The sequence below is a fragment of the Pseudophryne corroboree genome, chromosome 11 (genome assembly GCF_028390025.1).
Source record: "Pseudophryne corroboree isolate aPseCor3 chromosome 11, aPseCor3.hap2, whole genome shotgun sequence".
NCBI classification, from domain to species: Eukaryota; Metazoa; Chordata; class Amphibia; order Anura; family Myobatrachidae; genus Pseudophryne; species Pseudophryne corroboree.
In genome coordinates this window covers 52,690,936-52,714,659 of record NC_086454.1, presented here as the reverse complement: position 1 = coordinate 52,714,659, position 23,724 = coordinate 52,690,936, and the positions used below count along the sequence as shown (strand labels likewise).

Sequence of the window (23,724 nt, the reverse complement as noted above, 5' to 3'; positions counted from 1 at the left end):
CTGTTTCTGGGAACTAGCTGTGTTGTGCAGCTTCTTACCTCTGCCCCTGCCTCTGGCAAGAAAGGACGCACCTCGGACTTTCTTGTTTCTTTGTGATCGAAAGGACTGCATTTGATAATACGGTGCTCTCTTAGGCTGTGAGGGAATAAAAGGCAAAAAATGTGACTTTCCAGCTGTAGCTGTGGAGACCAGGTCCGAGAGACCCTCCCCAAACAATTCCTCACCCTTTGTAAGGTAAAACCTCCATATGACTTTTTAAGTCGGCATCACCTGTCCATTGCAGAGTCCACAGGACCCTTCTGGCAGAAATCGACATAGCATTTATTCTAGAACCCAGTAGACTAATGTCTCTTTGAGCATTTCTCATATATAGGACAGCGTCTTTAATATGCCCCAGGGTCAACAATACAGTATCCTTGTCTAAGGTATCAATTTCCTCAGATAAGGTATCCGTCCATGCTGCTACATCACTACACACCCAGGCCGACGCGATTGCCGGCCTCAGTAAGGTACCTGAATGTGTATAAATGGACTTCAGGGTAACCTCCTGTTTGCGATCCGCAGCATCTTTGAGGGTAGCCGTATCCTGTGACGGCAGGGCTACCTTCTTGGATAAGCGTGTTAAAGCTTTGTCCACCCTAGGGGAGGATTCCCAGCGTAACCTGTCCGTTGGCGGGAAAGGATACGCCATAAGAATCCTTTTGGAAATCTGCAGTTTTTTATCTGGAGATTCCCAAGCCTTTTCACATAACTCATTTAGCTCGTGTAAGGGGGAAAAGGTTACCTCAGGCTTCTTTTCCCCATACATATGCACCCTCTTGTCAGGGACTGGGGTTTCCTCTGTGATGTGCAACACATCCTTAATTGCTATAATCATATAACGGATGGATTCAGCCAATTTTGGCTGTAACTTTGCATCATCGTAATCGACACTGGAGTCAGAATCCATGTCGGTATCTGTGTCAACAGTTTGGGATAGTGGGCGCTTCTGAGACCCTGACGGCCTCTGCGACATAGGATCAGGAACGGGTTGGGACCCTGACTGTCCTGAGGCTTCAGGTTTTTCTAACTTTTTATGCAAGGAATTAACATTATCATTTAAAACCTTCCACATATCCATCCAATCAGTTGTCGTCGGCGGAGACACCACATTCATTTGCTCCCGCTCTGCTTCCACATAGCCTTCCTAATCAGACATGTCGACACAAGCGTACCGACACACCACACACCGGAATGCCCTCTCTGAAGACAGTTCCCCCCACAAGGCCCTTTGGAGAGACAGAGAGAGAGTATGCCAGCACACACCCCAGCGCTATAAACCCAGGAATAACACAGTAACTTAATGTTAACACAGTAGCTGCTGTTTACATTGCTTTTTGCACCTAATTATGTGCCCCCCCCCCTCTCTTTTTACCCTCTTCTGCCGTGTATCTGCAGGGGAGAGCCTGGGGAGCTTCCTCTCAGTGGAGCAAAAATGGCGCTGGTGAGTGCTGAGGAAGAAGCCCCGCCCCCTCGGCAGCGGGCTTCTGTCCCGCTTAAATATGCAATTTTTTTTTTTTTTTGGCGGGGGCTCATACATATATACAGTGCCCAGCTGTTTATATGCTTAACTTTGCCAAAAGAGGTCCCAAATGCTGCCCAGGGCGCCGCGCGCGCCCCCCCCCCCCCCGCACCCTTACAGTGACAGGAATATGTGTAGGTGTGTGGAGCTATGGCGCACAGCTGCAGTGCTGTGCGTTACCTCAGTGAAGAACATGGAGTCTTCTGCCGCCTGTGAAGTCTTCTTTGCTTCTCATACTCACCCGGCTTCTGTCTTCCGGCTCTGCGAGGGGGACGGCGGCTCCGGGACCGGACGGCGAGGGTGAGATCCTGCGTACCGATCCCTCGGGAGCTAATGGTGTCCAGTAGCCTAAGAAGCAGGACCTAGCTTCAGAGAGTAGGGCTGCTTCTCTCCCCTCAGTCCCACGATGCCGGGAGTCTGTTGCCAGCAGAGCTCCCTGAAAATAAAAAACCTAACAAAATACTTTCTCTCAGCAAACTCAGGAGAGCTCACTGAAAAGCAACCAGCTCGTCTTGGCACAGTATCAAACTGAGGTCTGGAGGAGGGGCATAGAGGGAGGAGCCAGTGCACACCAGAACCTAAATTCTTTCTTAAAGTGCCCATGTCTCTTGCGGAGCCCGTCTATAACCATGGTCCTTACGGAGTCCCCAGCATCCACTAGGACGTTAGAGAAATAAGTGGTTCATCAGGTCAGCTAAATAAGCCTTTTACCCACTGTCAGAAGACAAAAAGCTCAAATACATGACATTTATCACTGGCCATACCAGCGTGCGTATAACAGTCTGTAACATTGCTATCATTATGCAAACCACCACACTCCTCAGATCAATAATATAGAATATTTCATATACATCTTAGTATTCCCAATTTCCCCCTGTAATATACATGGGAACCCTGTACTGATTATTAAATACAGCGTGCACAGGAACCGGGGATGTGTGTTACTGAGAATGACTACGCTTGTACTGATACATTACTGGTTACAGCAGCGGCACACAGCGTGCACAGGAACCGGGGATGTGTGTTACTGAGAATGACTACGCTTGTACGGATACGTTACTGGTTACAGCAGCAGCACACAGCGTGCACAGGAACCGGGGATGTGTGTTACTGAGAATGACTACGCTTGTACTGATACGTTACTGGTTACAGCAGCGGCACACAGCGTGCACAGGAACCGGGGATGTGTGTTACTGAGAATGACTACGCTTGTACGGATACGTTACTGGTTACAGCAGCGGCACGCGGCGTGCACAGGAACCAGGGACGTGTGTTACTGAGAATGACTACGCTTGTACTGATACGTTACTGGTTACAGCAGCGGCACACAGCGTGCACAGGAACCGGGCATGTGTGTTACTGAGAATGACTACGCTTGTACTGATACGTTACTGGTTACAGCAGCGGCACACAGGAACCGGGGATGTGTGTTACTGAGAATGACGGTAGTACGGATACGTTACTGGTTACAGCAGCAGCACACAGCGTGCACAGGAACCGGGGATGTGCGTTACTGAGAATGACTACGCTTGTACCGATACGTTACTGGTTACAGCAGCGGCACACAGCGTGCACAGGAACCGGGGATGTGTGTTACTGAGAATGACTACGCTTGTACTGATACGTTACTGGTTACAGCAGCGGCACACAGCGTGCACAGGAACCGGGGATGTGTGTTACTGAGAATGACTACGCTTGTACTGATACGTTACTGGTTACAGCAGCGGCACACAGCGTGCACAGGAACCGGGGATGTGTGTTACTGAGAATGACTACGCTTGTACTGATACGTTACTGGTTACAGCAGCGGCACACAGCGTGCACAGGAACCGGGGATGTGTGTTACTGAGAATGACTACGCTTGTACTTATACATTACTGGTTACAGCGGCGGCACACAGCGTGCACAGGAACCGGGGATGTGTGTTACTGAGAATGACTACGCTTGTACTGATACATTACTGGTTACAGCAGCGTCACACAGCGTGCAAAGGAACCGTGGATGTGTGTTACTGAGAATGACTACGCTTGTACTTATACATTACTGGTTACAGCAGCAGCACACAGCGTGCACAGGAACCGGGGATGTGCGTTACTGAGAATGACTACGCTTGTACCGATACGTTACTGGTTACAGCAGCAGCACACAGCGTGCACAGGAACCGGGGATGTGTGTTACTGAGAATGACTACGCTTGTACTGATACGTTACTGGTTACAGCAGTGGCACACAGCGTGCACAGGAACCGGGGATGTGCGTTACTGAGAATGACTACGCTTGTACTGATACATTACTGGTTACAGCAGCGTCACACAGCGTGCAAAGGAACCGTGGATGTGTGTTACTGAGAATGACTACGCTTGTACTGATACGTTACTGGTTACAGCAGCAGCACACAGCGTGCACAGGAACCGGGGATGTGTGTTACTGAGAATGACTACGCTTGTACTGATACGTTACTTGTTACAGCAGCGGCACACAGCGTGCACAGGAACCGGGGATGTGTGTTACTGAGAATGACTACGCTTGTACAGATACGTTACTGGTTACAGCAGCGGCACACAGCGTGCACAGGAACCGGGGATGTGTGTTACGGAGAATGACTACGCTTGTACTGATACGTTACTGGTTACAGCAGCGGCACACAGCGTGCACAGGAACCGGGGATGTGTGTTACTGAGAATGACTACGCTTGTACCGATACGTTACTGGTTACAGCAGCAGCACACAGCGTGCACAGGAACCGGGGATGTGTGTTACTGAGAATGACTACGCTTGTACGGATACGTTACTGGTTACAGCAGCGGCACACAGCGTGCACTGACTACGCTTGTACTGATACGTTACTGGTTACAGCAGCGGCACACAGCGAGCACAGGAACCGGGGATGTGTGTTACTGAGAATGACGAATGACTACGCTTGTACTTATACATTACTGGTTACAGCAGCAGCACACAGCGTGCACAGGAACCGGGGATGTGTGTTACTGAGAATGACTACGCTTGTACTGATACGTTACTGGTTACAGCGGCGGCACACAGCGTGCACAGGAACCGGGGATGTGTGTTACTAAGAATGACTACGCTTGTACTGATACATTACTGGTTACAGCAGCAGCACACAGCGTGCACAGGAACCGGGGATGTGTGTTACTGAGAATGACTAAGCTTGTACTGATACGTTACTGGTTACAGCAGCGGCACACAGCGTGCACAGGAACCGGGGATGTGTGTTACTGAGAATGACTACGCTTGTACTGATACGATACTGGTTACAGCAGCAGCACACAGCGTGCACAGGAACCGGGGATGTGTGTTACTGAGAATGACTACGCTTGTACAGATACGTTACTGGTTACAGCAGCGGCACACAGCGTGCACAGGAACCGGGGATGTGTGTTACTGAGAATGACGCTAGTACGGATACATTACTGGTTACAGCAGCAGCACACAGCGTGCACAGGAACCGGGGATGTGTGTTACTGAGAATGACTACGCTTGTACTTATACATTACTGGTTACAGCAGCGGCACACAGCGTGCACAGGAACCGGGGATGTGCGTTACTGAGAATGACTACGCTTGTACCGATACGTTACTGGTTACAGCAGCAGCACACAGCGTGCACATGAACCGGGGATGTGTGTTACTGAGAATGACTACGCTTGTACTGATACGTTACTTGTTACAGCAGCGGCACACAGCGTGCACAGGAACCGGGGATGTGTGTTACGGAGAATGACTACGCTTGTACTGATACGTTACTGGTTACAGCAGCGGCACACAGCGTGCACAGGAACCGGGGATGTGTGTTACTGAGAATGACTACGCTTGTACGGATACGTTACTGGTCACAGCAGCGGCACACAGCGTGCACAGGAACCGGGGATGTGTGTTACTGAGAATGACTACGCTTGTACTTATACATTACTGGTTACAGCGGCGGCACACAGCGTGCACAGGAACCGGGGATGTGTGTTACTGAGAATGACTACGCTTGTACTGATACATTACTGGTTACAGCAGCGTCACACAGCGTGCAAAGGAACCGTGGATGTGTGTTACTGAGAATGACTACGCTTGTACTTATACATTACTGGTTACAGCAGCAGCACACAGCGTGCACAGGAACCGGGGATGTGTGTTACGGAGAATGACTACGCTTGTACTTATACGTTACTGGTTACAGCAGCGGCACACAGCGTGCACAGGAACCGGGGATGTGTGTTACCGAGAATGACTACGCTTGTACTTATACGTTACTGGTTACAGCAGCGGCACACAGCGTGCACAGGAACCGGGGATGTGTGTTACCGAGAATGACTACGCTTGTACTTATACGTTACTGGTTACAGCAGCGGCACACAGCGTGCACAGGAACCGGGGATGTGTGTTACTGAGAATGACTACGCTTGTACTTATACGTTACTGGTTACAGCAGCGGCACACAGCGTGCACAGGAACCGGGGATGTGTGTTACTGAGAATGACTACGCTTGTACTTATACGTTACTGGTTACAGCAGCGGCACACAGCGTGCACAGGAACCGGGGATGTGTGTTACTGAGAATGACTACGCTTGTACTTATACGTTACTGGTTACAGCAGCGGCACACAGCGTGCACAGGAACCGGGGATGTGCGTTACTGAGAATGACTACGCTTGTACCGATACGTTACTGGTTACAGCAGCAGCACACAGCGTGCACAGGAACCGGGGATGTGTGTTACTGAGAATGACTACGCTTGTACTGATACGTTACTGGTTACAGCAGCGGCACACAGCGTGCACAGGAACCGGGGATGTGTGTTACGGAGAATGACTACGCTTGTACTGATACGTTACTGGTTACAGCAGCGGCACACAGCGTGCACTGACTACGCTTGTACTGATACGTTACTGGTTACAGCAGCGGCACACAGCGAGCACAGGAACCGGGGATGTGTGTTACTGAGAATGACTACGCTTGTACTTATACATTACTGGTTACAGCAGCGGCACACAGCGTGCACAGGAACCGGGGATGTGTGTTACTGAGAATGACTACGCTTGTACTTATACATTACTGGTTACTGCAGCGGCACACAGCGTGCACAGGAACCGGGGATGTGTGTTACTGAGAATGACTACGCTTGTACTGATACGTTACTTGTTACAGCAGCGGCACACAGCGTGCACAGGAACCGGGGATGTGTGTTACTGAGAATGACTACGCTTGTACTGATACGATACTGGTTACAGCAGCAGCACACAGCGTGCACAGGAACCGGGGATGTGTGTTACTGAGAATGACTACGCTTGTACTGATACGTTACTGGTTACAGCAGCGGCACACAGCGTGCACAGGAACCGGGGATGTGTGTTACCGAGAATTACTACGCTTGTACTGATACGTTACTGGTCACAGCAGCGGCACACAGCGTGCACAGGAACCGGGGATGTGTGTTACCGAGAATAACTACGCTTGTACTTATACGTTACTGGTTACAGCAGCGGCACGCGGCGTGCACAGGAACCGGGGATGTGTGTTACTGAGAATGACTACGCTTGTACTGATAAGTTACTGGTTACAGCAGCGGCACACAGCGTGCACAGGAACCGGGGATGTGTGTTACTGAGAATGACTACGCTTGTACCGATACGTTACTGGTTACAGCAGCAGCACACAGCGTGCACAGGAACCGGGGATGTGTGTTACCGAGAATGACTACGCTTGTACTGATACGTTACTGGTTACAGCAGCGGCACACAGCGTGCACAGGAACCGGGGATGTGTGTTACTGAGAATGACTACGCTTGTACTGATACGTTACTGGTTACAGCAGCGGCACAGGAACCGGGGATGTGTGTTACTGAGAATGACTACGCTTGTACTGATATGTTACTGGTTACAGCAGCGGCACACAGCGTGCACAGGAACCGGGGATGTGTGTTACTGAGAATGACTACGCTTGTACTGATACGTTACTGGTTACAGCAGCAGCACACAGCGTGCACAGGAACCGGGGATGTGTGTTACTGAGAATGACTACGCTTGTACGGATACGTTACTGGTTACAGCAGCGGCACAGGAACCGGGGATGTGTGTTACTGAGAATGACTACGCTTGTACTTATACATTACTGGTTACAGCAGCGGCACACAGCGTGCACAGGAACCGGGGATGTGTGTTACTGAGAATGACTACGCTTGTACTGATACGTTACTGGTTACAGCAGCGGCACACAGCGTGCACAGGAACCGGGGATGTGTGTTACTGAGAATGACTACGCTTGTACAGATACGTTACTGGTTACAGCAGTGGTAGGTGCACAGTCGCTAGGTGCATGGAGGTGGATCACGCCATTTCTCGGTCACTTACTGTTATGGAGCTGCCTAGCTGCTTTACTTTCTGCTCTAGTTGCTCTCGCTCCTGTTTCAGGTCTGTGCTCCACTTCAGTAATTTCTGCTTCTCTTCTTCTTTTGCTTTAAAAAGATAAGATTAGGGAATTTACAAAGCGATCAGCGGTACAGTATTCCAGCCTAGTGATGATCATGAACACGATCATGGTTTAGTGGTCTGTAACACGTTACATTCTGTGCATAGCAACTGTTCCCAGAGCATTAACGCAACCGATGATGAAAGCTGGATATAACTTAACAATGAAAACATAGTGCTAGCGTACCTGATCCATGGACATAAATAGGAAAGGGTTAACATGAAAATTAATGTGGCTATTGTACAAGAGCGCATGGTAGTGAGAGGGTATAATAGTGTGTAGCTATAAAGAGGTAGCTCTAGTGAGAGTGGGTGGAGCCACCATTGCACCAGTGTCACATGCACAAGTGTTTATTATCACTTTAATAAAAAATAAACTCATGCTATACTGAAATATAAAGGGGTTTCTATCCCCGACACCCTCTGACAATCACTTCAACTACAAAAAAATAGTCGCGCTTATACATACTGCTATAGTATGTCCTCAGGATATGCCACACCACCATCAGGTATAGCTGGCAGCAGACCCGGGTGACGCAGGAACCCAGGAATTCAGCTGGTGTAAGTGGGACAATAACCCAGATCTGTGCAGAGCAGTCAGTGGTAGCAGCCAGCTCTAGATGTGTAAATACTTACTGTATTGTAGTAACATAAGTTCCTCTCAGAGGGGCAACGGTAGGGGAAATAAAGTGGTACATGCAGCACCTGATCATGGTAACTCTAAAATCAGGAATACGTGGATAAAGTTCTGGCATAAATCAGATCTGCCGATATCTCTGATAAACTCATAATTAATTATACTTATTCTTAATTTTACCAACTGGCACAGATGGAAACACAAACAGGTCTGCGTAGGGGCCAAATGCCGCCTGTATCCTGGTCACGTTGTCCAGGACGGCGTGTATGGCATGCTATCAGGGGGCTGTGCCAACTGGGCGAGAATTGACAATGCTCTCCACTCACCTGCTTTATACGCTATATACGAGTGGACAATGGCTAAGGTTCCCGGCCACGGAATCGCTTCCTCCTTTTTCAGCATCTACAAGCATATCGAGCAAAGTTTTAAAGAAGCAATACAAATCAAGGCCACATATATTTACATTATGTACGCACGCGCGTGCGTGCGTGTGTGTGTATATATATATATATATATATATATATATATACACACACACACACACACACACACACACACACACACACACACACACACACACACACACATATATATATATATATATATACATATACACAGTGTATAATTGAAATAGTACTTCTATTACTCTGTGGACACAAACACAACAACTTGACTACTGATCACAAATGAGGTCAGGCTGTATGTTACACGTACCATAGTGAGGGGAACAGACAAATGGCCACTGATTATTCTGTACACACCACATGATCTGGTACAATGAACAGCTACCTAGATCGCCACGTGACAGGTGGGGACACGGGCCTGTTACCTACACACGGCACTGTCACACATCTCTAGCATCACAACCAGTAGCCGATGAACTCCATAATGGGACAATGGTTAGGAGTATTTATCTCCGCAGTGCAGGAAGCAGCACAGATCACATGGTCAGTGTAATATGAGCGCACACTGGTGATGGGTGCATGGTAGGCTGCATGCCAAGCACTTTTCCCCTTCAGAGGAGTAACTGGGGACTGAGCATCTTATTGTATTCACACTTCAGCTCCTGCTCCTCCGCTTTCAACTGATAGAGCAGCCTCTAGCCAAACCGGTCATTGCACTGGGAGCAGCAGCAGGAAGTGCTTTAGTAGACAAGTGTGTCAATCTCGTGGAAGACCTGTCCACTCGTGATCATGTTAGTAAACTCCAGAAGGTGTCATAATGTGAGGATGGTCAAGAAGGCAGAAGCAAGCCATAATCAGTACTTGGATAGGAGATAGAGTCTGTACTGCTGGGGGACCCTGCTCTATCAGGAGATGAGTGATTGGTTAGTGATGACAGGGGCAGTGATCGGGGTGAGCAGGGGAATGGAGGCAGCAGGAAGTCACAGACTGGAAGTTATATAGTGGGAGGAGCAGGGTCCCCAGAAGCACAGAGATGAGGAGATGAGTGATGTGTCAGTGAGAGCATGGCTGCATGGTGACAGGATGATGTGAGGAGGGGAATGCAGACAGCAGGAAGCCATAGAGAGAGCTGGATAGGAGATTGAGTAACAGCACAGTGTAGTTATAAAAACCTCATATAAAACAGGTGCAGGAACACTGCGGATCCATGCTTGTAACGGTCATTATCACCCGCTGGTTGATTCTGGGAATAAATGCAGTGCCGGACCGTACTGCATCCTACAAATGCTCTGCTTCTCCAAACATTCAGACTATATAAGACTATGGACCTAATTCAGATCTGATCGTAGCAGCAAATTTGTTAGCAGTTGGGCAAAACCATGTGCAGTGCAGGAAGGGGGGCAGATGTAACATGTGCAGAGAGAGTTAGATTTGGGTGGGGTGTGTTCTAACTGAAATCTAAACTGCAGTGTAAAAATAACCCTGCACAGAAACAATATAACCCACCCAAATCTAACTGTCTCTGCACATGTTACATCCACCCCACCTGCAGTGCACATGGTTTTGCCCATTAGCTAACAAATTTGCTGCTACGATCAGATCTGAATTACCCCCTATATACACTGACACGGACAGCCATACATGCTACAGGCTTTACTACACACAAATAACATTACTGCATGCCCCTGACTACTCTGAACATGTATTTGCCATATAATCCTTAATTTGCATCTCCACTCAGAAACAATGTATTTAGCCTTATAGGAAGAACGGACACATAAAGTGACACTTCTGTTAGCGGAAACCTCAGAACCACACCGCGGCTCCAGTTTCAGGTTATTTCTGGCAAAAATTGTATATTATGTCATGTGCTATCCCAGAAAGAGACCGTCCGCTCTATAATGACAGTAATTATACAGACTTTTACCATGAAGAATAGCTACATTCTATCGATAATTAACAAATCCTACAATAATATAATGGGACTTCTACAATCTACTAGACACACTAACCAATATACTGTAAAGTGTAATAATAAAGTGTATTCCCGCAAGAATCACCTTGTTTTTACATGACAAGTCCACAAAGTCTAAACACACACACACACACACACACACACACACACACACACACACACACACACACAGTAAAGCAAACCAAAACACAGCAACACACAAGCTTGGCTGAATATTCTGTCTTATACTATATGTCAATGGGTAGGACCTTCTATTCAGTCTCACCTGCTTTCACTGGTTACACACGTACGAGAACCATTAACTAGTCTAGCAGGGCCAATAAAGGAAAATAATAATCAGAATAAATGTAGTATTTTGCACGGCCGGTTTGTCACTTCATACTAACATACCAGGTCTCTCTCTCAGGGGTAAGTCACACAGTTACAGAACATCTATTGGCCAGCTGATCAGCCTCTACGTTACGGAGAGAGATGCTCGTATGGTGATAAATCAATAACTTAGGCCGCTTTCACCACCTGAGACTTCTAACACAATTCGCCACAAATTCAGCATACAAATACTTTATCCTTCCTCTAAATCAAAACTAATCCTGGATGTCCATTTCTGCAGACCCGAGATTCTCCAATATGTACTATAAAAAGACTTTGTGTTGTCACTTTATGCTGTAATCTGCCGGAGATGCAACATCTGCTGTATAACAATCAGAGACGGACCCCTAACTGCGTGTGTGCGTGTGTGTGTGTGTGTGTGTGTGCACCACAACCTACGTAACCCCTAGTAGGTCTGCCTCAGAAGCATTTTACAACAGTGTCTGCATAAACAGTAAAATTCACCAATAATACCAAGTCTTGTACAAGCAACGCACTCTGTGCAATAACAATGAAATCGCACAGCTGAGGACAGTACTTTGCACGCAATTGTTTGTCCCAGAGCTGCTCACCTAGAATACGTGGCTAACCATAGCAGCTTTGCAGGAGAAACCCGCGGACAGCACCCACACACGTGTGTACGATTAGTGATATGCCGCTTATATTCCCATTAATGGCAGCAAAGGCTGCATCAATGCATAGAAAGAGCTGAGGGGAGGACTGTGCAGCCATGTACTATGTGCAATTCACACATATAGGATCGTACATGGGGTGTCATTCCGAGTTGATCGCCCGCTGCTGATTTTCGCAGCGCAGCGATCAGGTAAAAAAAAATGGCAAAACTACGCATGCATATGCGCCGCAATGCGCACGCGCATCGTACGGATGCAAAGAGCATTTTTGTTGTGCACTGGATCTAGCGAAGATTCCATTCGCACAGCCGATCGCAAGGAGATTGACAGGAAGAGGGCGTTAATGGGTGTCAACTGACCGTTTTCTGGGAGTGTTTGGAAAAACGCAGGCGTTTGCAGGGCAGGTGTCTGACGTCAATTCCGGGACCTCCGTCGCTGGATTCATCGCACAGGATAAGTAACTACAGGGCTGGTCTTGTTCTGCACAAAATATTTTTGTACCGCTCGGCAGCACAGGCGGTCGCACACTTGCAAAGCGAAAATGCACTCCCCCGTGGGCAGCGACTATGCGTTTCCACGGTTGCTAAAAGTAGCCGGCGAGCGATCAACTCGGAATGACCCCCCTGGTACCTGGCTATATGACCTATACCTGCAAGCTGAATTTGTGCCAACAGCAAGTGGAGAGAATGGCTTACTTTATTACAGTGTTGTGGGGTTATATGAGGTCATATGCCCTACAGTACTAAGTTTTGTTTTTTAAATTAAAACGTTGCTTGTCAGGATGTTCTGGCCACAATATGAAGTGTGGGTAAGTAACTTTGGGCCTGATTCAGAAGGACACACAATGTCCAGGTTGGACACAGTGAAGCAAGTTTGGGGGTCTTGCAAAAGCAGACCACAGAGAATTTATTTGCAAGTGAGCGTAAGGTATTTAGCATTTGGGGAAGTTAATGGGGGGCGGGGGGCTAGAACAATGCAGGTGTGCTCGGACAATTTTCTGGGCATGCCATCGGCAGCCACCGTGGAATTTATTCACCGCGGGAGAGGGCCAGGTATCTTAGGGGCGACTTTCAGTCCGAGACTGCATAGACTTGCTGAGAGGGTCCATGGTGCACCCATGTTCCCAATTTAGTGCGTTAGCGGTGGGCGTCTCTGCGCACAATACGGCACCTGAGATATTATCACACCCACCCCGCCTGAGTGATCACCGCTGCGCAGACAACTGTGTGCTCCTCTGAACCAGGCGGCTTGTTTGTCCTGACTGGCAGTTTTTCACCTTTACGTTCATCAACAAGATGATGTGCACTTATAAGCAAAAGGATTGAAATGTGATTACAAATCAATCCAATTTCTATCTGCCCCAAAGAGGAGACACAAGGGATTAAATCGAATAACTGAAACCACGTACGCACTTGCTCAGTTGGCAAAAGAAAAATATAATTGCAATAAAAACAAAATTCAAATGTAAAAATGAATAAGACACAGCATAACGTGGCGGTGTATACTGTACTAGTATACTGCTTGGGTGGGAAATTGTTCCTGTAAGGTGGCGCTTCTCCTTGGCTGCCATACCTCTTCACTGAAACTTGACTTTAGAAGGAAGTTCTGAAGTTTATGAGCAGGGCAGGGCTTTTATGTGAAGAGCTGATAGGCGGGCTTTCCTGCCACCTGTTATCTATCTATCACACGGTACCTGGTCTTGGCATTTGGGACATATCCACATGTCCTTTGGAATGGAATTCAGAGGAGGTTCCAAACAGTCCAGGTGGTATACATGTGAACATGTGTCGCACATCAGTAACTGTCCGCTCTTTCTGCAGACGCTGCAAAAATCCTCATGGATATCAGCCTGTAGGGGTCACAGGAGAGAGGAGGCGAAAAAAAAAAAAGGAGTCAGCCTAAAATCTGACAACCGCCCTTCCTCATTTTTGTTTTTTGGGCTGCAAAAAACAACAACCCACTAGCACTTAGCATGTTCATCTAGGGGGCGTTTTACTGATGAGCAGAGACGAAGAAGAAAGCAACCAACACACTGCAATGCAGAGCAAAGCACGCACACACAGGTCTGCAGCAATAAAGAAGAAGAAATCTTGGAAGTGATTAAAAAGAGAATTGAAAAGCGCAGTCGTGGTCTAAGAGTGTTTGTCATGTTACTAACACATCCTTCCACCACCAAATCCAGGAGTAGAAACAGAGGTGTTCCTTCAGGCAGAAGTATAGGGCTCATAGTACTAGCAGCCGGAAGCAAGTGAGCGCTACAGTCTCATAACCCACGTTCAAACAAGAGGCGACTGAAAAATGTAGACTTGTAACGCGCTGGGAGATGTGCTGGGTTCTATCACAGCAGAACAGCTCTCTTTGGTCCCAAGACTGACACACTGGGGCCCTGTCGCCCACGTGTTGTATGTAGCGTCTGCTGATAACAGGTAGCGCATACCCCATGAAGTTGGAACCCTGCAACAAGCTCACCATGATAAAGTATATGTGCCATTGTGAGGGTTTCATCTACAAATGTGACCTATAAAGTAAAATATGCTAAGACAAGTTTAGCAGAGATCCCAGTTGCAGACTATCTGTGCATTCACTGATGCGTCACTAAGAGACCTTAAGATTGTAGTGACTTAGGGGGTCATTCCGTGTTGATCGCTAGCTGCATTCGTTCGCTGTGCAGCGATGAGGCAAAAAAAAACGGCACTTCTGCGCATGTGGCACAATGCGCACGCGAGACGTACTATTACAACGAACGATGTCGTTTCACACAGGGTCTAGCGAAGCTTTTCAGTCGCACTGGCTGCCGCAGAGTGATTGACATGAAGTGGGCGTTTCTGGGTGTCAACTGACAGTTTTCAGGGAGTGTTCGGAAAAACGCAGGCGTGGCAGAAAAAACGCAGGCGTGGCTAGGCGAACGCAGGGCGTGTTTGTGACGTCAAAACAGGAACTGAACAGTCTGAGGTGATCGCAAGCGCTGAGTAGGTTTTGAGCTACTCTGAAACTGCACAAAAAATAAATTGTAGCTGCTCTGCGATCCTTTCGTTCGCACTTCTGCTAAGCTAAGATACACTCCCAGTGGGAGGCGGCATAGCGTTCACTCGCTAGCAGTTTTTAGCAGCCGTGCAATCAACTCGGAATGACCACCTTAATGACAAGTAATGTCACGGACATTACTGCAGTCACGTCTGTAAGACGGAAATACAAAACTAACACTTTTCTTTGACTGAAGACTTGGCAACATAGAAAGTAATCCCAGCCTGACCACATGCAAAATGCTGGTTACTCTATGCACAAAATAGTTGGGATAGGTGGGATCCCAAAAGTCACAATACCATCAGCGGGATCCCTACGGTAGGAATCCAGATGGATCCCAATGTTAAGTGATGGAGTTAGGCACTAGAGGCAGGGTTAGGCTGCATTGGTGGTTAGGGTTACTCTGCGGGAGGAGTGGGTTAGGGTTATAGGCTGTGGGAGGGGTGGGTTAGGGTTATAGGCTGTGGGAGGGGTGGGTTAGGGTTATAGGCTGCAGGAGGAGTGGGTTAGGGTTACTCTGCGGAAGGGAAGGTTAGGGTTAGGCTGCAGGATGGGGTGGGGGGTAGGGTTAGGCTGCGAGGGAGATTGTTAGGGTTAGGCTGCAGGAGGGGTGGGTTAGGGTTATAGGCTGCGGGAGGGGAGGGTTAGGCTGCGGGAGGGGAGGGTTAGGCTGCGGGAGGGGTGGGTGTGGGTTAGGCTGCAGGAGGAGGGGGTAGGGTTAGGCTGCAGGAGGGGGTAGGGTTAGGCTGCGAGGGGGATTGTTAGGGTTAGGCTGCAGGAGGGGTGGGTTAGGGTTAGGCTGCAGGAGGGGTGGGTTAGAGTTAGGCTGCAGGAGGGGGGATGTTAGGGTTAGGCTGCAGGAGGGGTGGGTTAGGCTGCAGGAGGGGTGGGTTAGAGTTAGGCTGCAGGAGGGGGGATGTTAGGGTTAGGCTGCAGGAGGGGTGGGTTAGGCTGCAGGAGGGGAGGGTTAGAGTTAGGCTGCAGGAGGGGAGGGTTAGAGTTAGGCTGCAGGAGGGGTGGGTTAGAGTTAGGCTGCAGGAGGGGTGGGTTAGAGTTAGGCTGCAGGAGGGGTGGGTTAGGGTTAGGCTGCAGGAGGGGTGGGTTAGGCTGCAGGAGGGGTGGGGTAGGGTTAGGCTGTGAGGGGGGGTGCTAGGGTTAGGCTGCAGGAGGGGTAGGGTTAGGCTGTGAGGGGGGGGCGCTAGGGTTAGGCTGTGAGGGGGCGCGCTAGGGTTAGGCTGCAGGAGGGGAGGGTTAGGGTTAGGCTGCAGGAGGGGAGGGTTAGGCTGCAGAAGAGGGGTGTTAAGGTTAGGCTGCAGGAGGGGTGGGTGTGGGTTAGGCTGCAGGAGGAGGGGGGTAGGGTTAGGCTGCAGGAGGGGGTAGGGTTAGGCTGCGAGGGGGATTGTTAGGGTTAGGCTGCAGGAGGGGTGGGTTAGGGTTAGGCTGCAGGAGGGGTGGGTTAGAGTTAGGCAGCAGGAGGGGGGATGTTAGGGTTAGGCTGCAGGAGGGGTGGGTTAGGCTGCAGGAGGGGTGGGTTAGAGTTAGGCTGCAGGAGGGGGGATGTTAGGGTTAGGCTGCAGGAGGGGTGGGTTAGAGTTAGGCTGCAGGAGGGGAGGGTTAGAGTTAGGCTGCAGGAGGGGTGGGTTAGAGTTAGGCTGCAGGAGGGGTGGGTTAGAGTTAGGCTGCAGGAGGGGTGGGTTAGAGTTAGGCTGCAGGAGGGGTGGGTTAGAGTTAGGCTGCAGGAGGGGTGGGTTAGAGTTAGGCTGCAGGAGGGGTGGGTTAGGCTGCAGGAGGGGTGGGGTAGGGTTAGGCTGTGAGGGGGGGCGCTAGGGTTAGGCTGCAGGAGGGGTGGGGTAGGGTTAGGCGGTGAGGGGGGGCGCTAGGGTTAGGCTGTGAGGGGGCGTGCTAGGGTTAGGCTGCAGGAGGGGACGGTTAGGGTTAGGCTGCAGGAGGGGAGGGTTAGGCTGCAGAAGAGGGGTGTTAAGGTTAGGCTGCAGGAGGGGAGGATTAGAGTAATGGCTGCAGGATGGGATGGGTAGGGATAGACTGCAGGAGGGGAGGGTTAGGGTTATGCTGCGGGAGGGGATGTTTAAGGATAGGTAGCAGATGGGGATGGTTAGGTTTAGGCTGCAGGAGAGAGCTGTAACCGTAACTGTTAGGCTGCAGGAGGAGGAGAGTTAGGGATAGGTTGCAGAAGGGGAGGGCTAGGGTTAGGCTGCAGGAGGGGTGGGTTAGTGTTAAAATACTTACCTGAAACGGTCGGGAGTTTGACCGCCGGGATACAGCTCTCTGCATCCTGACCGTTGGGATTGTGACTGCTGGGATATTGTACCCAAGCCGATTCATAGTTGCATGAATCTCAGCAGTACATCCACTTGTGGCTGAATGCACGCACAGGCTAAGTAGTGAGAGACCGTGTTGTGGGTTTGTTGGTAGGATGGAGAGCTAAGGCAGGGCTAGGGCAATTGCACAGTGATAAGGACTACTTTCACAAGCTAATGGTAGTGTGGGCACATATACGCAAATAACTCGGAATACAGGCGAAGATGCGCATTTATTTTGGAGCACCTGAATCCGTCCCTGTAAGCTGGTTTTCTCAGAACATCGGTGAGTGTGTACATAGGTCACAGATCAGTTCTGTGTAGAAGAAAAAGGAAAGCCTCCTAAACAGAACTAAGAGTAGACTACGAAGGGTTAATCACAGGATTAAAGATGGGAAAACTAAGAGACAGTCACCTAAGATGATGCAAGGTAACAGACAGCCCACCGACTAGACAGGAGAGTCCGCAAGCACTACATGAGGATACGCCTATGGCCACAGCACACAGACTGATACACAGTACAGTAGGTTATTCACACAAGAAAGAACTAGACAGTCAAGAGAGTTTAACTGGTTCTTTGGCTTACAATGTTCGGTGAGGACTATAGGAGGGTACTTATGACAAAACATAGGGCGATCGGGCACAGGTCACAAAATGTAATAAAGTGTATAAACGGAAAAAAACAAAAATCGGACAATTAATTACCCTTAGTAACGGGAGCGAGAAAATATCTGTGATTTTCTCCTATATGCTGTCCTCGTTGGTGGTGCGCCCAGAGCCAGAAAGTACATAGACTAACAAGGGAGAAAAAGAAGGCTCTTGTGTGGGCGCACTCTTTACAGGAAAGAAGTTCCTATAATGTAAATCAGAGAATGTTTAAAACATAACTTTTATTGGTAATACAGGTTGAGTATCCCATATCCAAATATTCCGAAATACGGACTTTTTTGACTGAGAGTGAGATAGTGAAACCTTTGTTTTTTGATGGCTCAATGTACACAAACCTTGTTTAATACACAAAGTTATCAAAAATATTGTATTAAATGACCTTCAGGCTGTGCGTATAAGGTGTATGTGAAACATAAATGAATTGTGTGAATGTACACACACTTTGTTTAATGCACAAAGTTATAAAAAATATTGGCTAAAATTGCCTTCAGGCTGTGTGTATAAGGTGTATATGTAACAAATACATTCTTTGCTTAGATTTAGGCCCCATCACCATGATATCACATTATGGTATGCGATTATTCCAAGCATTTTGGTCCCAAGCATTATGGATAAGGGAGACTCAACCTGTAATATAAGCACAATTTACCCATCTAAATGATCCATGAAGAAATAAAGAATTAGAAAAAAAATTTAAAATGTTCTGGTCTCTTTATTCCAAAGAGTGATTGGAAAGGTTGTAAACACAGAATTGTCATACCACCAGAATCAGAATCAGCTTTATTGGCCAGGTGTACTCATGTACACTAGGAATTCTTTGTGGTACAATGCATCGCCAAGCAGCAACATGAAGGGGGAATACATAGCATACGAAGGGGGAAGAACATAGCATACATTACATACATTACACGTATGAGTTGATACTGCACATTGCAACTGTACAATAGACTCAACATATTAGACATATTATACATGCAAGACTAAACACAAAGGCTGCTTGGCAGAGCAGCACCGAGGCAGCCATCCGCGGCACCAACTAGAACTCAAACAATGCACATAATACAGAAGATTTAAGTATTACATCAAAAGATAAACCACACAGACAATAAAGACAGAAAGCATAATGCAGGGTTGGTGTAAGCATTTTGGGTAATAACCTCCAGGGGTTGTGTATTCCACCCTCACAAGGTACCAGGTGCGGCAGCCATCTTAGGCGCACTGCGTAGGATTACCCAGGGTGGAATAGTCCACCCCTAGAAGAGAACACAAAACGGGGAGATTGCAGAGTCCTTAGGTTCAGAGTAGGGTTCCAATAAAACCATCAGGTCCATGTATGTTTCATCCCATCCACAAGTTTACCAGATAAGGCAGCCATGTTGGGCGCACTACGATGGTTACACAGTGGGAGATGAGCCATACAAGGGCCAAATGCATTCACGGGAATACTGACACGTGTGTAGGAGCATGCTATACCCTGCATGGAAAGATCCAAATGAAGCACACCCTGCCCATGGAGGAACCATCCGAGGCAGCCATGTGAGGCGCACTGTGTAGGTTACTGCTGGCAGGGTGTGCAACTAATGGAGGTACACATTACAGGAATAGCACACAGTGGGGGGGAAAGTACCCTGTAAGAAGAAAGAAGAGAAAGACACATTTGCAGGAAAACATTAATTTGTGAAAAAGATAAATGTCCTGGTCTCATGACCATTTCCCCTGACCAGTACAGATTGCTGTATTAATAGGACCGAGGAGTGGTCAAAGCATTAATATGTAGATATCCAACTATGATCACTTGTGTTAAGTGGATATATAGCTGTTAAGTGGTCACCAGACTCTAGCACCTGAATCGTTCAACAAATACCATAATTGTAAATGGAAAACACATTGAACTGCACTGAGCATTCACTGACTAGATGAGGAGATATGGGAAAGAAATAGTGGTGATACTGCTGTTGGCGTGTTCTTCTCACACAAAGAGGTAGCAAATTCCCACTCTACAACACCAGGTATTCACAGGCAGTCTCCTTTCCTGGTACTAACCCGGCCCAACGCTGTTTAGCTTCCAAGATCGGACGAGATCGGGCGATGGCAGCGTGGTATGATAGTAGAGGATAGTATGATCAGCACGCCAATGAGAGTGCACCTATATAGGAAATAATTCAGTAGGAAATAATAGGAAGAAATAGGAAGAAGGGGGAAGTGAAAGGATAAGTAAGAATAGGTGGATCTGCTTTCCACGTTAGGCATGGTTCAGCAGCACCCACATTCGTGGCTCTGTGAATCGAGGATGAGAGTCCACGAGACAGATAAGGAAGTGGAATTGATTCTAGGTTGGTATTCTACGTAATTGGGGTTATAACCCAAAATTAGAAATAAAATTAACAACACAGAATACTGCTGTGAGTAAAGTCAGTCTCAGAAAATGATCACCACAGTAAATAAGTAAGATGGACAGTCGGCCCGCAAATACTGTCGTTAGAATCCCCCTGGGGAGTATAAGTTATCACAAAGTGCAATAATATCAACGCAGGGAAAATATATATAGATAATGGATGAACATAGGCATGTGTGTTATATGCACAAAGGATCTTCTTGACAAGAAATGCAATGCCAGTGTTTACATGCTACCAAATCCACAAACAATGTAGATCAAATGTTAGGAAAGAAACAATATGACACAAATTCCTGATCCTGAATAGGAAGCGAAAGCAGCTAATCTGTGATTTGAAATGAGCCTGACAGATGATATTTGTCAGGTACCACACAACAAAATAATGAATGAAAGCACAAATAATAAGAAATGGTAATGTGCTGGCCACTGTTGGGGTCTAAAATTATAGCCCGTATCAGAGGACAAGACTCACATAGAAAGGAAATAATGAACTCTAATAAGCAATTAATACATATGCATTAATAATATGCCTGAGTGTGATATTACTGCCCGTGTGAACACAGAGCAGTGAGGGCTTACGACACTCCAATCAGCAGGCAGAGGAATGGATCAGTGCATGGTCAGGTGCAAAGAGCTGGCGCCGTGCAGTCACTCCATGTACGGACCCCCGTGTGGAAGACGCGTTTCGCCCGTTAGGGCTATATATCCACTTAACACAAGTGATCATAGTTGGATATCTACATATTAATGCTTTGACCACTCCAATCTGTACTTGTCAGGGGAAATGGTGGTATGACAATTCTGTGTTTACAACCTTTCCAATCACTCTTTGGAATAAAGAGACCAGAACATTTAAAAAAAAAATTCTAATTCTTTATTTCTTCATGGATCATTTAGATGGGTAAATTGTGCTTATATTATTACCAATAAAAGTTATGTTTTAAACATTCTCCGATTTACATTATAGGAACTTCTTTCCTGTAAAGAGTGCGCCCACACAAGAGCCTTCTTTTTCTCCCTTGTTAGTCTATAGGAGGATACGATCAGGCAATGCTCCCTGGGAACAACTCCCAAATGCTCTTCTGCAAAAGGACAAGGGGCTTCTATTATGTTACATGACTGCTCTGAGAGTCTATGCCCCAACACAATAGGTATGTACAGTATGGCATGGGGATAAGGAATCGGTCTGCATGTGGCAGCCGGAGCCAGTGTCATACTCTACATACCCACTATGGGACACAGACTCACGGGCCTGACATGGAAAGGTAAATATGGAGAAGTCTCTTCTCCTATTGGAGAGTCTTATTAGGGAGACCGGACTGCCCCACACAGGTTACAGTTTTGGCTGGAGTCCGGTCTTCCAACTGTTGCTACATGTACCCCATGTGTACTGCAGTCTTAAAATGAACAATATATTGTAGAAGAAAATAAAACTGTATGGGGGATCATTTAATTAGTGGTGATGTGGCACGGAACATTTTGCAATGTTCCGCTGCGTACTTTACTGACTGGCTAAGCAGTGCTAATCTTCCTACGCACAGGCTGAGAGGAAATACAAGCAACGTTGCTGGTTGTGATGTGCATTACAGGGGACTCGGCAGTACTTGCACCCAGGATAGGTGATTAATGCTTGCAGGAGATAAATCCCTCTTAGCATGCTGTAAAGAGCTGGTTAATGTTAGAACTCTTCATGCTTTATATGATAGCGTCCTCTCCTCATACAAGGAAAAGGTCTGCTCTAGTGTCGTGCTGAATATGTATATAGTCCCGTAGCTCCACTGCCTGAATGTAAGTACGATGTGAAACATAACCTATACTCAACAGTCAAAGGATATCGGCCTGGTAAGATCACAGAGTAACCGGCGATTCATTAGACCGGAGTAAAAGGCCTATGAAAGGACTACACAGCACAGAAAGTGTGGCCGCGATCTGATCTAAACACCACAAAATAATGGAATATAAAGAGCAGAGAGGACTACAGAAATATGGACTGTTTACAAACTGAAATGTGTAGGGGTTATTACAAAAGACAACGTATTCAACAGATTACTACAGAAGAGAGGTCCCACAGCTAGACTGTCTTGCACGATAACTAGAGGTAAGTAACCCTTTCTTCTGCACATGACAACAAAACAGCATTTACAACAGTTAGAAAACAAAGTCAGTCGTATGGTATGTATTTAGCGACAGATGCCGGACAGCAATTCCGCATTTGCCAATTCATGTGCGCTTCTTGGCCAGATCAGTGTGTGCCAAACAAGAATATACTTTATACAGTTATACAGCATATAATATTTGTGTTTAGTGCCCAAAGAGGACTTCTATTGCTTTTCAGCCCTTAATATTAGTACCAGGCTGCAGATGATACTATGAGTAGTCACTTTACTGCTGTTATCATTTTGAAGGGGTTGTACCGCCCTTTGATAATGCTTCTGACAGCGGCTGGTGTCACCTGACACACATCATATGCCACCAGCCTCTTCTGTCTATCCACGTTGAGGATTGCTGATCAACTCAGCTTCAGCAAGCTAGGGTGTACAACCTCTTTAAGATGAATGTGAGCAGTCTCCTAAACATACACACCAAATGATATGACATACTGTTCCGGCACAATTCTTTATATGTATGCAGTGCCACTACAGCCATGTGTTCCAAGACTAACAACACTCTGCCCTGCCCATCACACACTGCTACTGCTGGCTGCGCCAGGGCAGTGGGCCCTAACATGTAATAGCAGGGCCCCTTTCATAAAGGCGTTACTTACGTCTGTGGAATAAGGATTAGGCAGGGAGACAGGCAGGACACTTGCAGGGAAACTACATGTGATCTGTGTCTTTTCGCTTTCAGGGGAATCAGGATGACTGGATGGAGGGGAGGTGGGTGGCAGTGCGCTCAAACCCAGGACCGAGTTGTATTTGGGAGGACGACCTATACGTTAATAAACACAAACAAAAAGAACAGAAAACAAAATGGGGGGGTTTACATACCTTTGGCCAGTGTTCCTCATTGGCTAGCATGGAAAAGGAAATGATGCAGCAGATGAAGAAAATAACTGTAATACAATATTACACAGGCAAAAAAGGATAGCACTTATTAGGAAAAACTAAAAGGAAAAGACATAGAAGGCGACAGTAAGAAGCAGAAGAGGAAGCTTCAAGCCTCTAAATCACGCAGACAACAAGGCATAGGTAACAGACAGTATTAGGCAGCTCCAATGGTCAGATTGGGCACCCAACAGCTCACCATCATAGCTCATTAGTGATTA

At 47.5% G+C, this 23,724-nt stretch overlaps 1 protein-coding gene and 1 pseudogene across 10 annotated transcripts in view; both read right to left on the bottom strand.

The window, feature by feature from the left end:
- Window positions 1-23,724, bottom strand: part of PHF21A (PHD finger protein 21A) — a 307,695-nt gene that overhangs the window by 14,697 nt on the left and 269,274 nt on the right. For 3 of the 10 annotated variants that reach the window (XM_063944307.1, XM_063944299.1, XM_063944298.1), the window contains 4 exons: window positions 23,224-23,387; window positions 13,747-13,902; window positions 9,000-9,075; window positions 7,920-8,023 (listed from right to left, as the gene is read on the bottom strand). In XM_063944307.1, coding sequence (XP_063800377.1) covers window positions 7,920-8,023; window positions 9,000-9,075; window positions 13,747-13,902; window positions 23,224-23,387 — 500 coding nt within the window. Of the gene's footprint in view, window positions 1-7,919; window positions 8,024-8,999; window positions 9,076-13,746; window positions 13,903-23,223; window positions 23,388-23,446; window positions 23,512-23,724 lie in introns of all 10 variants that reach the window. The other 7 variants (XM_063944301.1, XM_063944303.1, XM_063944302.1 and 4 more) reach the window with 5 other exon arrangements.
- Window positions 20,059-20,177, bottom strand: LOC134971148 (5S ribosomal RNA; annotated as a pseudogene).